This window comes from Anoplophora glabripennis, unplaced genomic scaffold (genome assembly GCF_000390285.2).
Source record: "Anoplophora glabripennis isolate ALB-LARVAE unplaced genomic scaffold, Agla_2.0 scaffold79, whole genome shotgun sequence".
In the NCBI taxonomy this organism is placed as follows: domain Eukaryota; kingdom Metazoa; phylum Arthropoda; class Insecta; order Coleoptera; family Cerambycidae; genus Anoplophora; species Anoplophora glabripennis.
The window spans coordinates 832,435-846,871 of record NW_019416623.1 but is presented as its reverse complement, the minus strand read 5'-3'; the positions used below and the strand labels follow the sequence as shown (position 1 = coordinate 846,871).

Genomic DNA, 14,437 nt, shown 5'->3' with positions numbered 1-14,437 from the left:
ATTTTAAACTGTGGTCCTCAACGCTCCCCAAATGAAATAATTACATGGGTTTAGGTCCGGGGATCGAGGTGGCCATTTTAAAGGGGCATTATTTCCTCTACCTATCCACCTGTTAGACCTTTAATAACCTGTAATACCTACCTGTACCCTGTAATACCTGTAACCTGTAATAACTGGTCTTTTAATACTCTATTAAAGGAACTTTTTGAAAGCCAACCTCTGCCGCTAAACGCCTTTTATTTACTTGAGGAATTTCTTCGACCCTTTCCAAAATTTGTTCCTCCAGCTGAATAATTCCGGCCGTACATTATCCACGATTTAATGTTACAGGTAAAAAACGTCCTGTTTCCCGAAGGCGTCTCTCCGCATTAGCAAATGTTTTGTGATTTGGAGTTCTTCGATTAGGAAATCTTTCAGCATATGTTCGAACAGTAGCACAACAATTTATTTCACAATAACCCAAAACTACTAACATATCAGTTTGTTCAGCAAAAGTATAAATTGCAATAAAAAACAAAGTAAGATAAAATTAAATCACAGCTAGCTTGACACAGAACCTTTTAATTATTGTTATGAATTTGTTCCTCTGTTATATGGCACCTCGTACTAGAATGGTCTATTTATCTTAAACTGATTTTATATTATTTAATGCCAAAAATGCCAATTTTACTCGAAATCCATAAACGAGGCAAAAAATCTTCTAAAATAGTGTTTATTTTTAAAAATATAAATTCTGTCGTCATTAGCGTACATACAAAAAATTTACGGGATAGCTAGTGGCACACAGGCACTAGAAAGAGAACATCCTGTATATGTATTCTCACCAAATTCTATATTTACATTGCCCTTATATAAAAAAAATATGTGTACCAAATTTGAAGTTTCTAAGAAAAACAGTTTTTAAATTATTTGAAAAAAAAACTAGTTTATCTGTTCTATATTTAGAAGGCTATATCTCAGTAGGCGTACACTTTTGTACATAGGTAAATTAGGCTAAATAGTCTTGTTTTCATCCAAGGAACCTGTGGTCAAGCGTTATCCATCCTTTTCAGGGACACCCTGTATATAACGTAAAATTAGATATCCAATTAAATCCTGGAAAAAAACCGGTCGTATCAAGTCCCAAACTTCAATATTTGACATAAAGATTTGAATAATGGAAAACCACTGGAAAAAGTATCAACAGATTCAAAATTGGATGCTATATCCAAAAATGGAAATTGTAAGGGTTGCCTTTCAAAAAATTGCATGTTTACGTCATCAGGCAATATTTTGGCCAACATGGCTAATGTGTCTGTCAAAAGAAATTAAATTTACTAATCGATGTGTTTTTGCATAATTTTCAGAAAACAATATACCTATAAAAAGATATAAATTTTGTGCGGAACTGTATACTCACACTGTATATAAAAACCTTGTTTAAAATAAATATTAATAAACAAAAAGTAATAAATGTTGAACAGTGCCCAACACACATAAAAAGAAACTGGTCGAAACCAGAAAACCCAATTTATATGTTTGATTTAGTTTTCATGTTGATTGTATGTAACCTACCATTTGACATATTAAATAATAAAACATTTCGTTCCTTCTGGAATAAATACAACCCCGAGTGGATATTACCAAGTAGGATCAGGTTATGAATAAATTATTTTAATTATGGAAATATTACATTAGTAGCTGTTCTCTTCATATGAAAACATATCATTGCAGCCAATAAGGTTTGCTGAAACAATGGTAGAAACATACCTGGTGAAGATTTATAACCGATCCCGCCTAAATTATGGAACTGATGACATCGATGCGTAAAACAACATACGTGTATGACATAAATCTTATAACCATTGTTCACTTTATTTATTTTTGTATCTATAGTATAACCCACACATCTTTAGCGCGCGGACAATTGCGCCAGCTCTAATTGTAACATATTTTACGTAGTATAAAAAATATTACATGTGAAAAAAATGTTACTTTACACATTTGTTGAATAAATATGAGGTATTTGTTTTTATATCAAAACAAGTATTTATATCTACATTTAGAACAGTCTGCGTAAGTTCATTATCTTTATTATATTATTATATATTGTAAAATATTAGGAAATGGAAAATTGTTACAGTTGTTTAGAAGAATGTGCCAAAAATTAACTTACTAGAAATACCAGAGACTAGACCCACCTATCCTTATGAATTTTGACGCGCTGAAACCGAATCCGGAGTCAAAATTGCTTCATCACCCTCAAGTTTTTTTTAAATCGCGAAAAACTACCCCAAAAACATGGAAAATCTTCAAATTTCGCTCTGGTGTTTTGAACTTTTTTTTTGTGGGTCTGTGTTATCAGTAGGCTAATCAGTAAGCAGTAGGGACACGTAATTTTGGCAAAAAAAAACAATCAAATTTCCCGAAAACAAAAATCCAAAATTCAAAATTTTGCATTTATTCCCTAAAACCAAAAACAAATCTTCAAGTCAGCAACATAATAATAAAGTTGTAAAATAAAAGAAATTCTCACTTTATAAAAAATATTGGCGCAGCATTTTTAAATATAACAACTATTATAATGTATGTATCAGATAGTCTTACTGTTAGTTGAAAGCCAACATTGCTGTCGTTTCTCCATGTTCTTGCAACAGCCTGGTTCTTCTGTCCGTAATGACAAAATCATAAACTTTGAATTGCCGCTTTTGCAAAATTTAGATGAATAAGTATATTTAGTTATTAGTTGTCCATAGATCCTGAAGAACATCGTGAATGTTCTTTTAATCCGCTGCAGCTAAGAGTTGTAGATGAAAGTGACTCAATAAGTTCATTTTGCGCGATATTTTTAAAAAATGGAATTTTGGAAAAACTTACGATTAAGAAATCTTTTCTGAGCGACTGTGTGGCAATAGCTAAAAAGGGACAAAATAGTGTAGCAATTTGTTGGTACCAATTTATTCCAGCTCTTTCAGATTTTACCAGAAGCGCATCGCTTCGCGTTTATTACCATATTTCGCATTTATTCGCAATTTTTTCGTAATTTCGAATTTATTCGCACTTATTTCGTAAATACGAAAGTTATGTTTCCCTAGTAATCAATGATCATTGCTTATGACCTCCTCCAAACGTTCTGTAGAAAACTTTCGGTTTTAACTCGAAAAATTCATCCAACTCTTATCTCATTGTCGTTGTTAAAAGAAAACACCACATAAGAAGTGTGACAAAGAGGGGAAGAGGTGAATATTAGAAGGCGCGAAATCGGGACAGTAGGGCGGGTGGGGCAGAACTTCCCAATTCAACTTCCTAGTAGCTGTTTTAGTCATATTGGCGATATATGGTCGCGCATCGTTATGTTGCAAAAGAACGTCGTATAACCGATCAAGTCTTTTTTGTTGAATAGCCGCGTAGTGTCGTCGTACTTGTTGGACATAGAGTTTTGTGTTGACGGTTTGATTGTTTGGTAGGAGTTCCTAATAAAGAATCCCTTTTCCAAACCCACCATAACATTACCTGCCCCGGATGAAGTTCTGTTCTTATTCGCGAAGTTCCTTGTTTTCATTCTTTCCGCTGTTTCAAGTTCACGTACACATTTCATCACCACTAACAATACGACGAAGGAAACGTTCCTTCTAACCACATGTTTCGTGAAGGAGTCGATTCAGTTCTCTTCATCACATTCAACAGGGCATCCGGGACGATTTATGTCTTTAAGGTTAAAATCCTTTAAAACGCGAAAACCACTGACGAACCGTTCGTCAAAGCAACCAAAAACAGAATCTGGTAGAGCAATTTTTAGTCCTCTTTCGAATAACATGTATCATTTTGACGTTTAATTTTCATGCGAATTTTTAAATTTGAAAAAAAAAAACCGGATATAACTTATTCTCCAACCTATTACATAGGTGCTTATAATCATTTTTGTTTACAGGAATGATGGTGGTGTATTGAAAAACTCTCTTCTGAAGCTATTTCTTAGCAATGGAAAAAACGAAATGGTGCGAACGCCTTTTTGGCAAAAAACTCATCAAGTGCGACTCGGTCAACAACTCAAACGAATTCGATTTAATTGCAACAAACGAAGTGTTGCAGAATACAAACATCATAGGGATATACTTCTCGTTTGCCAACATAAATCTGCAGAGTGACGAGGTCATCAAGAAGTTACGGGATTTATACGACAGACTCAGAAATGAAAACTGTGGTGATGCCAAAAAATTGGAAGTAATACAAGTGGTGATGTGGGCTCATAACGACAACTATGGAGATTTCGAGAGCAGTCACAGAGACAGCTTACAGGGATTGCCCTGGTTTGCCATGCCTTATAGTGAGATAGTTTTAAAGGTACGTTGAGTTCATTATGAAACATAAGGGGGTTTAGAAAAAAATAATACAAATTTAGAGAAATGTTCTATTTTAAAATTAGAAAGGGTTCTACAGGTAAAATATTAAGCTATTTTGCGAAATAAACACCATTGCCAACTGCTACATGTTACAGAATGCGCTTAATGTGATTAGTTCGTGGTGTCTAAATAATAGTTTAACGCTAAATGCCTCCAAGTGTAATAGTAATATCATTACATCCACCAAAAAAAAATAAAATAAAATCTGTACTATTCGATTATAAATTGGATAATATAATATTGCATAGACCCGATTACATAAAAGACCTAGGAGTTACATTTGACTCTACATTATCTTTTACAAAACATATAGACATAATTGCGTCATCTGCTTTCAAGAATATGGGGTTCATAATAAGGAATTCCAAAGGCTTTATCAGTATTTCTACACTACGATTGCTCTACACTACCTTTATTCATTATAAATTAGAATATGCATCTAGAGTCTGGAACTCTATTTATGCAAATCAAATTGCAACTTTGGAAAAAGTACAACGTAGGTTTATGAAATCAGATGTGTACTTATTTGATGGTACATATCCCGCTTAGGGTTTTCCGCATGATCTATTACTTGAGCGTTTCAATATTCATGTCTTTGCTAAAAGAAGATCTGTTTTTCAAGTAACGTTTTTGTATAAAGTTCTACATAACATTTTGGCTGTCCAGGTGTTTTAAGTAATATTAATATCAAAGTACAACGACTATCAGCTAGAAGTAATAATGTTTTTAGTCTACCCGCAGCACGTAGTAACATCCTAGTTGCATCACCCTTGTATCAAATTGTTTCCAAGTACAGTGAGATAGAAAATAATGTCGATCTTGTTTGTTGTTTGGCTAATGATATAAAAAATGCTTTACTTATGTAGTCATATCTGTCTTTTATACAAGGTGGACCATGGGAGCGGGAAGTTTTGAAAACGACGTATTTCCGAAAGTAACTGTATTTAATTAAAACAAAGTATAGCAATAACAAGATAATTGTGTGCCATTTTTATTTCTTAAAAATTATGCCTGCTAAATGGCCTCCTCTTCTCTCCATACAATCTTGAAGCCGAACGTTGAAATTCTGCATAACACGACGCAACATATTCAACGGAATATTAGCAATTTCTTCCCGAATTTTCACTTTCAGCTCCCGAATATCTCGTGGTTTGNTTTTGTTGTTTGGCTAATGATATAAAAAATGCTTTACTTATGTAGTCATATCTGTCTTTTATAGTTTGTTGCCTTTTTATTTTGTTCTTTATATTTGTGTTATTTGTAAGTTTTTATTTTTTATTTTTTTTCTCTATTTTTTCTTTTAACTTTTTTTTAAATTTTATTATTATACTTAACATATCCTGTTATTGAGCAGCGCCTGTTCGATGTGTATTTAAATAAATAAATTAATTAATTAAAGTTTTCAACATTTTCATTATGGGAAAGAGGGTAGAGGGTGGAGTATGGTACAGAATTTTATTCGCCGCTTATGGATTTATCGATCTCATAAAGAAAACTCATTTCTAAACTATATTTCGATTTACCTTGGAATTGGTAGATTTCAAGTAAAATGAAAAAAAAAAACAAATCAGTTTGCTACTTCAAAAAGGAAATAATATAACAGGCTAAAGCTTGTATTTCTGAGGAACGAAAGTTTGTACAAACTTTTTCTGTTTGCCTGTTTTTTCTTCAGCATACTCATATATTTGGTATCTTATTGTTAGATGATCTAAGATTCTTACAGGCTTGGATATCTTTTGCATACGTATCTGGAATTCTTGCTCTCGAAGAACATTGTTTAACTTCAAAGATAATTTCTTAAAATTTTAGTTATACTTTTTCAGAGACGCTAATTAGGTTAGTCTCATTTTTGTTAGTTTCTAGCTATCAGTTAGTGGTCGCTGGCTACTACCTCTTCCAGAGACATTTTATGATATTTTCTTGAGCTTAGGTTTTTTACAGTCAACATCGTAAAGTTTTATTTTACATAAAAAAGTACTCAAGTTAAAATTGCTGACTTGAATTAGACTTTGAAGGTAAAAAAATTATTAGTAGACATTTTATTGGACTTTATGACGGAGAAGGGTATGTAAATGATAATATCAAAAAAGTAACTCGAAAGAAGTAATGCTAAGTTGACAAAGTTGAAGTACTACGTGTTTTTTCACTTTTTTTCTGCCTATGAAAATCTAGACGACCTATCGGAAAATTTCTCATTTTATGTTGTAGGCAACTAAATTATCTACAATTTAAGGTATCTAAGGTCATATTTTACCAATTTGTTAATTGTAAAATAAAGGTTGAACGCGGAAAAATCAGTTTTCGAAAATTACACATTATTATTGCAAAGACGGTCAATCCAAACACCAACATATGTACCAAAGGCCGATATGAATTGACCTTGAAATTGTTGTTCCAAGTATTTGTTAATAAATTTCGTTCGGTTTTCGTATCTAATTGTTTAGTTATTAAATATTAGAAGTTAATATCGTAGATATAGGTTCAAATTGATCCAAAAACGTATCGAAAAAGAAAATTTTCTAAAAGTTGAAATTAAGTTGCAACTAATAAAATAGGACGCGCAAAATAGCGTTATCAACAAATTGTTCTAAAGTTAGTCAAAAATCGCTCGGGAATTCACTCTTTTTGCATTAAATAGAGCTTATCTGTACAGTAATTTAAAAAAAGAGAAATCACCTACGCCTCTTTGTTCCCAAAATAACGCTAATTGTTAATTAACTATTGAACGTATCGGACCGGGAGAAAGTTGTACATCGATAGTTCATATAATAAACGAACTAGCAGCAGTAAATGTTAACGTTAATGAACGGCCAGCACGCGGGAGAAGAAGCGCCGGGCCCGCGCATGCGCGTGAACGTTGTTCTCGTCGCGCGCAAGATTTTTTACTTGAACGTTTTAAATTCGATAACTTAGCGTCACTTCTTTCGAGTTACTTTTTTGATATTATCATTCTAGATACCCTTCCCTTCATAAAGTACAATAAAATGTCTACTAATATTTTTTTATTTTTCAGGTTTTATGTTCTAGTTCGACTGTAGTACAAGAATACTCTTGTGTGAGGAACAGAAATTTTCATAATACATGACATACGTTCTAAAAATCTAAACTCAAAAAGTTTTGTCATAAAATGTCACTGGGAGAGATAGTAGCAGTAAAAACTAAAACTACAGTGACGTATTTAGCAGCCTCAAAAACATATCAGTAAAAAATAACAATGCCAGTAGGTACATTTTTTTTTTTTGGAAGATATGGCTAAAATTTGATTTTAAAAAACCATGTTTAACGCATTTTGTCTGGAATACAAAAAAAATCATTTCCGAAAAAACTTGTAATCATACTGGTGGCAATAAAAGTTTTCAATCTAAAACGTCTATGGCCATTTGGAAAAACAGGATTTCCTTAGTTTATTTTTTTTAAAACACTTTAAATAATGTAACTGAAAAAGGCGGAAAAATTTAAGTACATAATATTGAAAAAAAATCAAATATAAGTTTCATTGTACGTACTATTGAAATATAAGAAAATGTGCACAACACTATTTTTTATAGTTAAAGTCGATTCTTCTGCTTTTGAATTACTTTTTAATTCAAGTTTGGTACTTCTCTTACTATTGATTTTTCAATATATAGAATTGCGAGTGTTGTTAGTCTGTCTACAATCTAATTTAAACTTTTACAATCTTTTTAAAAAACAGAAGAAACAATGTAGGTAACAAAATCTTACACCACATAAACAAATTACGTTTAATAATAAAAAAAGCGATGAATAGCTATTATTTGGTTAGGGAAGGATTAAACAAACCTCAAACAACATAGGAAATATGCACTACTCCCACTACGTCTTTCACTGTTGCCGCAGATGTGTTGCGCGACAGTAACCAAGACCACCGCTGTAAACACTTTACAGATTTAGAGTTGCGAGGAGTTAAACTAATCGCATATTACAAATTTAACATTTCCTTTTTAATGTGTATCATAATGCTAATCTGTTTAATTATCTAGATAATATTTTAAACTAAATTTTAAATTGAATTATTTTACTACGAAAATTTCTAGGGGTGAGGGGGCGGCGCTCCAGAGGCTTCCCGTACCAGCCTCTACTGACATATACCCTTTTGACTTTTCACCTTTAGATTATTATTGTTAATAATTTTAAGTTCAAATATAAATTTTCTATGGAATTTACATTATCTTTAACAGAAAAGTTTATAAAACACAAATAAATGTACCAATATTTTCAAATTAAACTAAATTGTGCGACATTGCTGAAATATTTATACATTTGTACGTATTTTTTAAGGATGCTATAAAAAAGTAATTATCAATTTTCTTGATCAAAATAAATGTGAAAGCATTTACAATTTAAAACTAGCTTGTGGCAGTATTGAACTTTTTATGCGCTTCAAGTTTTTTTATTTCATTGGGTACTTCAGATTTTTGCATGCTGGACTTGACAACCACTGTTCTTGATCAAAAATGAGTATAAAAATGCCTTTATACTCTCCAAGTATTTTTATCTCGTTGAACTGTTAACATTTTGCGATTCCAGACGAATCACAATAAAATTAAAAGATAATTATCAACTTTTCCCGGCTAAAACAGACTTAAAAATAAATTTCGCAGCTCAACATGTGTACATTTTACATAAACAAATTCCTTATGAGAAACAATTTATACAAACCAGTTCCTCCCTAAATCCGTCATCCAGTCCCACTAGAAGTTCAATTTTAAATGATTATGACGAGGAGAATGCCGACTATAAACAAACGGTGTTGTCGCGAAGAGTTCAAAGCGGCCAGACTCACTTTTTAGGCCCGCCAATAAAATACTGTTTGGTTTTGTTTCATCTGGCGCGGCCGTGTTTGTAGTCACAGTTGACATTCATGCACTAACGAACTTCCTAAACAAACGGAATTCGTCGTTATTTATTCGTATTATTTACTGTTTCGTTTTTATTACCTCCACATTACACGAAAATACGCAGGAGATTAGCTAGGCCTTATTTGGATAAGGCGGAAGGCCGTAAAAGTTCGTTATAGAAGCGAATCCTGTTTGAAACTATTTACTTATGAATATTTTATGGGATTCTTTAAAAAGAAGAAATAAAAAGGTTTATATTTTGAGACATGAAACATGAAACTTTGCTATGTTGTAGAGGACAAAAAATAGGAGACACATACATATTTTTTTTCTGCATTTTAAAGGGGTAAAAAGCACCCCCAAAATTTACCCCCAAAATGTCAAGAAATTCTGTTTCGGTAAATTTTTTTTTAAACTAATTGGAGATCGTTTATTATCGATTGTCGATATATGTACAGTATTTACAACGCCGAAGGTTGCATCCCTTATCTTTTATATGGGCAAAAAATATATTTTCTCAAAATTTTACTCTAAGAAATGTAATAAAATTTTACAAAAAATAATAATAATAATTTTCCTTTCCTCTCTTTTCCATTTAAAGGATTAATTTTTATTTAATTTTTTATTATTTTTTTATTAAAATTAGTTTAAATTTAAACAAAATTTTTTTTTTTTGTTTAAATTACGGATTATCGGATTTAGAAAGATTGTTTTAAAACTCATGAATAGCTACTTACATAATAGACAGCAATGTATTGCTATCGGTAATATTACTAGTTCTGATAAAACCGTTGAGTATGGAGTACCTCAGTATGTATGTATGTCGGAGGGGNAACGCGATTGAGAGATATTGCAAAAAAATGATTTCCATTCCTCTCTCTTCAATGGGTCCCTGTGCCCTTAGGAAGCATTTCCGGACCCATGTTCATATGAACTTTTTTACTTAGTTTTGATCATAGAATCGGCCTGTTCAGGGTTGGCAGCTAATTATGAGACACCCTGTATAAGAAATGTGATAATGACGGTTAAAAGTTTAAAAATATGTTTATTGATTTTAAAAAAAATATACACTAAAGTTATCGTTTAATTATAACTTGATTTTTATGAAAACCCTTAGGGTTTTTCGTTACGGAATTAAAAAAAAATACCCTGATTTGAAAAAGACAATAGTTTGATGTTAATCTTGATCTTGATCCATAATAAACTGTTCTGGACATTAAAAATTTGTTTTCGTAATTTTAGAGTGAGAGATAGTAGTCACTGGTGTTTGCTTCCCAGTGGCTGTCCTATTTTTACCCCTTTAAATGTTTATTTACAGAAAAGAAAATATACGTGTCTCGTATTTGTTTGACCTCTACAAGGAAGCGAAATTTGATTGAAATCGGTGACCGACACCTCAATAACCTTCCTTGGTAGTAACGTTTGCTAAATCAAAGTTAGCAAAAGTTATTTGAACAAGCCCTTTATAATACGAGGCGTCCACTTTGAAATGAATAGGACTATTACCAATATACCAAAATTAGTAAATAATTTATTCAAACTAATTACCTGACCATTACGCAACACTTACATTTGCATAAGCAAATAGGAAGTATCATTCTGGTTGAATATGAATTGGAGTAACTAAAGGATTAGCGGTGTAAGCTTTTAAGAATGCGAAATCCAGTAATGCAAAAAATGACACTAAGAATTTATGAAAAAATGTAAATAGCATTAAACTATGAACAAAACAGTCAAATCACAGGCTGAACAATTTCTGAACTGGTTGCCAACTTGTCGGTTTGGAATTCTAGACGTTTCAAGGGACAAATCGATCATTTTTTCAGCAAAAACTGCCAGTCCTTTGGTTGGTATTTGCTGCTGGTTGGTCCATGGTTAATTTTCACTAGCCCCTGTCATTCTAGTCCTTGATATTTGTGGATGAATTGTTTCCATATTCCAGGTAGTTCTAACTCCTCGTTTCGATTGAAATTATTTTGATCCTCCTGGTTTTCGATACCCTGTAGAGTCTTGGCCAACATTTTCTTTCTTCCACTAGAATTTTGATATTAGTTGGGTTTATCTCGTGTTCTCTATCTGTCCTCTGTTCCACAACAGCTGATTTTTCCATGTTAGTAATCCTCAAGTGAATTTTCTAATAAAATTATTTCTAAAATCTTTTTAAAAGTTCCAGAGAAAATGCGCTCGCGGCGACTAGGTTGTACCGGGAACGATGGCCACAACGTCACCCCCCATGTGCAAATACAATCCTATAGTGCGTTCAGCGACTGCGAGATACAGGAAGTGTTATTCCTCGAGAAGAAGGACGTGGTCAGCAAGTGAACCTTAATGTTAAAGATGCAGTGTTCGAAAATCTTGACGAATGCCCCCCAATTCGTACTTGACGACTCCCACGGCAAGTAGGAACCTCATCTCGTACCGTACATCGCATCTTAAGGCACCACCTGTTGCACCCTAATCAATTGCAACCAATTCAACAGATTTTACCCCCTGATTGTGATCAACGAATGCATTTCTGGAGATGGCTTTACGGCAATGTGCCAATCAAGTAGATTTTCCTGCGTATGTTTGTGTAATAGAGGAGGCGATATTTACCCGTGATGAAGTGAATTTCCATAATATGCACATATGGGTCGATGGAAATCCTCACGCGATTAGGTAAACTCATTTTCAACATCGGTTCTTGGTAAATATTTGGGCTGGCATAATAGGCGATGTACTTGTGGGTCTCTATTTCTTTGAAGGACGACTAAATGGACCAACATATGCTGACTTCTTGGAGAACAGGTTGCCTGAATTATGATGATGTATAAGTTCGGGCACGTATGTTTTATCTTCAAGATGGGGCTCCTCCACACAGTACTCGAGAAGTAACGACATGAAATGTTTCCTCAGCGATGGATTGGACGCTTTGGTCCTGTGCCGTGGCCACCTCGGTCACCCAATTCAACTCCAATGGTCTTTTATTTTTGGAGTTACTTGAAGTCATTGGTTTACAATACTCCAATGTGGTAGCTATGGTGGCAGAATTGCGAAACCGTATTCTTGAAGCTGCCGACACAATTAGGGGAATACCTGGAATTTGGGAAAATATTCGCCAAAATTGGGAGCGTCCGTCGGTGCCATGCCTGTATCCGCGCTAATGGAGATCAATTTCAGCATTTTCTCTAAAAATTGTAAGTTGTATTTCAATTTGTTCCATATTTTAATGGAGTTTGTTTAGTGCACGCAGTTGGCAACTACAGATGTTTACGGATGTGGTTTTGTTTGCGAACTCTTGCAGTAACAACAATGCATTTAAGATAGTAACTACTATTCATTATTATAATAAGAAAATTTCAGTTTTTTTTAAATATTTATTTTTCTTAGTTTGTACTTTTGCATTGAAAAATTTCCCACAAATTGAGAAGTATCTCTATTTTTCAACGACTATTTGTTTACGCGGCTGGTCTACAGCACGTAACTCATCGTACAGCACACAGACAGGACCGTTCCAAAGAAAATATTTTGATCCATAATTGAACTTCAATTTACGAAAAAAAAAAAACGCAAAAATAGAACTTTTTCATATAAGACTTTTCTATTACAAATATCGTTAAGAAGCTGTAGTTTAATTTTTATATATTATACACGCCACGCCCTGTATAAAAAAGAACACTCTGCTCTATCAACGAACTGTTAAAATATTAAAAGTATTTTCGTGGACTGTAATCCTTAAAGAAGAATAGTTCTACATTTAACTCTCCATTCCGAGAATAGTACATACAAAATCGTTTAAATGCAAAGCTGAAAGATTTAAAAGAGAGGTTGAAAACAAAATTAGCAATAATTATAGCCATAAAACTTTACGTTCCGGGAAGTTTTTTACTTTTTCCATTTTCCAAAGCGCGAGCAGCCGTGGAATAGGGGAATAAGGATTTGCTGCCTGCTAAAAATTTATGGCTAAGCCAGATGAGAACATTACGGCTGAAATGCCTCGGAAAAACTCCCCCTCCCCCTCGGGGTCCGCAGTCACAAAAGCCGTTCGCAATTTTCTCTTATTGATTTGCAATTTATTGTAGATTGGAACGATTCGGCTACGAGGAGAGCACTTAATTTATTGTATATATTTTCGCAGGCATATTTTATTCTTAAATGGGATAACGGTGCAGTGAGCTACGAAAAGTAATCCAAAAATAGAACTCTTCAGTGGATTAAGCCCCGATTATATAAAAGTCGAGGTTAATAAATATTTCTAGATATTTTAGTTTTATCAAAAATAATCAAATATAAGTTACTTACATTTAGACAGTCTTAGGACAATGTATTAATATTTTTAAAAATCTGGATTAATTTTAGAATTGCACATCAAACAGAACTCTTCAAAATAAGATAAAAAATTAGGAAGTGATATAATGTTATGCATAAATACAGGGTAGGCCATTTTAATCCCTCCATCCGGATATCTCTGCCCAGGTAAAGTTTAGCGAAAGAAGTTTAAGATAAAAGTTACTGGACTTGGAGAGGGACATGTTATGGTGACATTGCCTATGACCTTGAATGTCATTTTCAAGGTTAATTCAAGATCAACTTTGTTTATCAAATATGAACCCCTATTTTTGAATTCGGAAAGAGCGGGATATTCTACATTCAGATGATGTATATATATGGGGTCGGTTGACCACCCAAGGTCATGTAAAGGTCGATTTTATTTTTGACTCAGTCTTTACATCCAAATGTCTCGCCAAAGTTAAGGTTTAGCAAATAATGTTTCAAATAAATGTTGCGCAACTCCGAGGGAAACATGTTATGGTGACCTTGGCTTTGACTTTGGGCGTGATTTTCAAAGTCATTTCAAGGTCAACTTTACTTTCTCACAGGAAACACTTAGTTTTGACCTCCAATTCGAGTAGAACGGAAAATTCTACATTTAATAACATGATAATGCAGTTGCAAAATATTTGCTAAATGTTGTATGAAACTGTAATTGACAAATTCAAACATCTTGAAAATTAGATTTATGTTACAATTAATACAAAATCATTACAAATAGAATTGACCTTTACATGACCTTGGGTGGTCATTAAACCCCACATAAGATACATCATTTGAACGTAGAACTTCCCGGTCTTTCCGAATACGGGGTCAAAAATAGGGGTTCCTGTTTAAAAAACAAAGTTGACCTTGGAATGACCTTGAAAATTACCTTTAAGGTCA

The 14,437-nt window shown here is 33.2% G+C and overlaps 2 protein-coding genes across 2 annotated transcripts in view; one reads left to right on the top strand and one right to left on the bottom strand.

Moving 5' to 3' along the window:
• Positions 1 to 14,437, top strand: part of LOC108917169 (nucleoredoxin-like) — a 118,108-nt gene that overhangs the window by 11,195 nt on the left and 92,476 nt on the right. Inside the window, exon 2 of the mRNA XM_018723654.1 lies at positions 3,911 to 4,323. Coding sequence (XP_018579170.1) covers positions 3,961 to 4,323 — 363 coding nt within the window. The 5' untranslated portion in view covers positions 3,911 to 3,960. The remainder of the gene's footprint in view (positions 1 to 3,910; positions 4,324 to 14,437) is intronic.
• LOC108917168 (ATP-binding cassette sub-family A member 5) overlaps positions 1 to 14,437 on the bottom strand; it is a 257,109-nt gene that overhangs the window by 155,135 nt on the left and 87,537 nt on the right. The gene's annotated exons all lie outside the window — the stretch shown is intronic.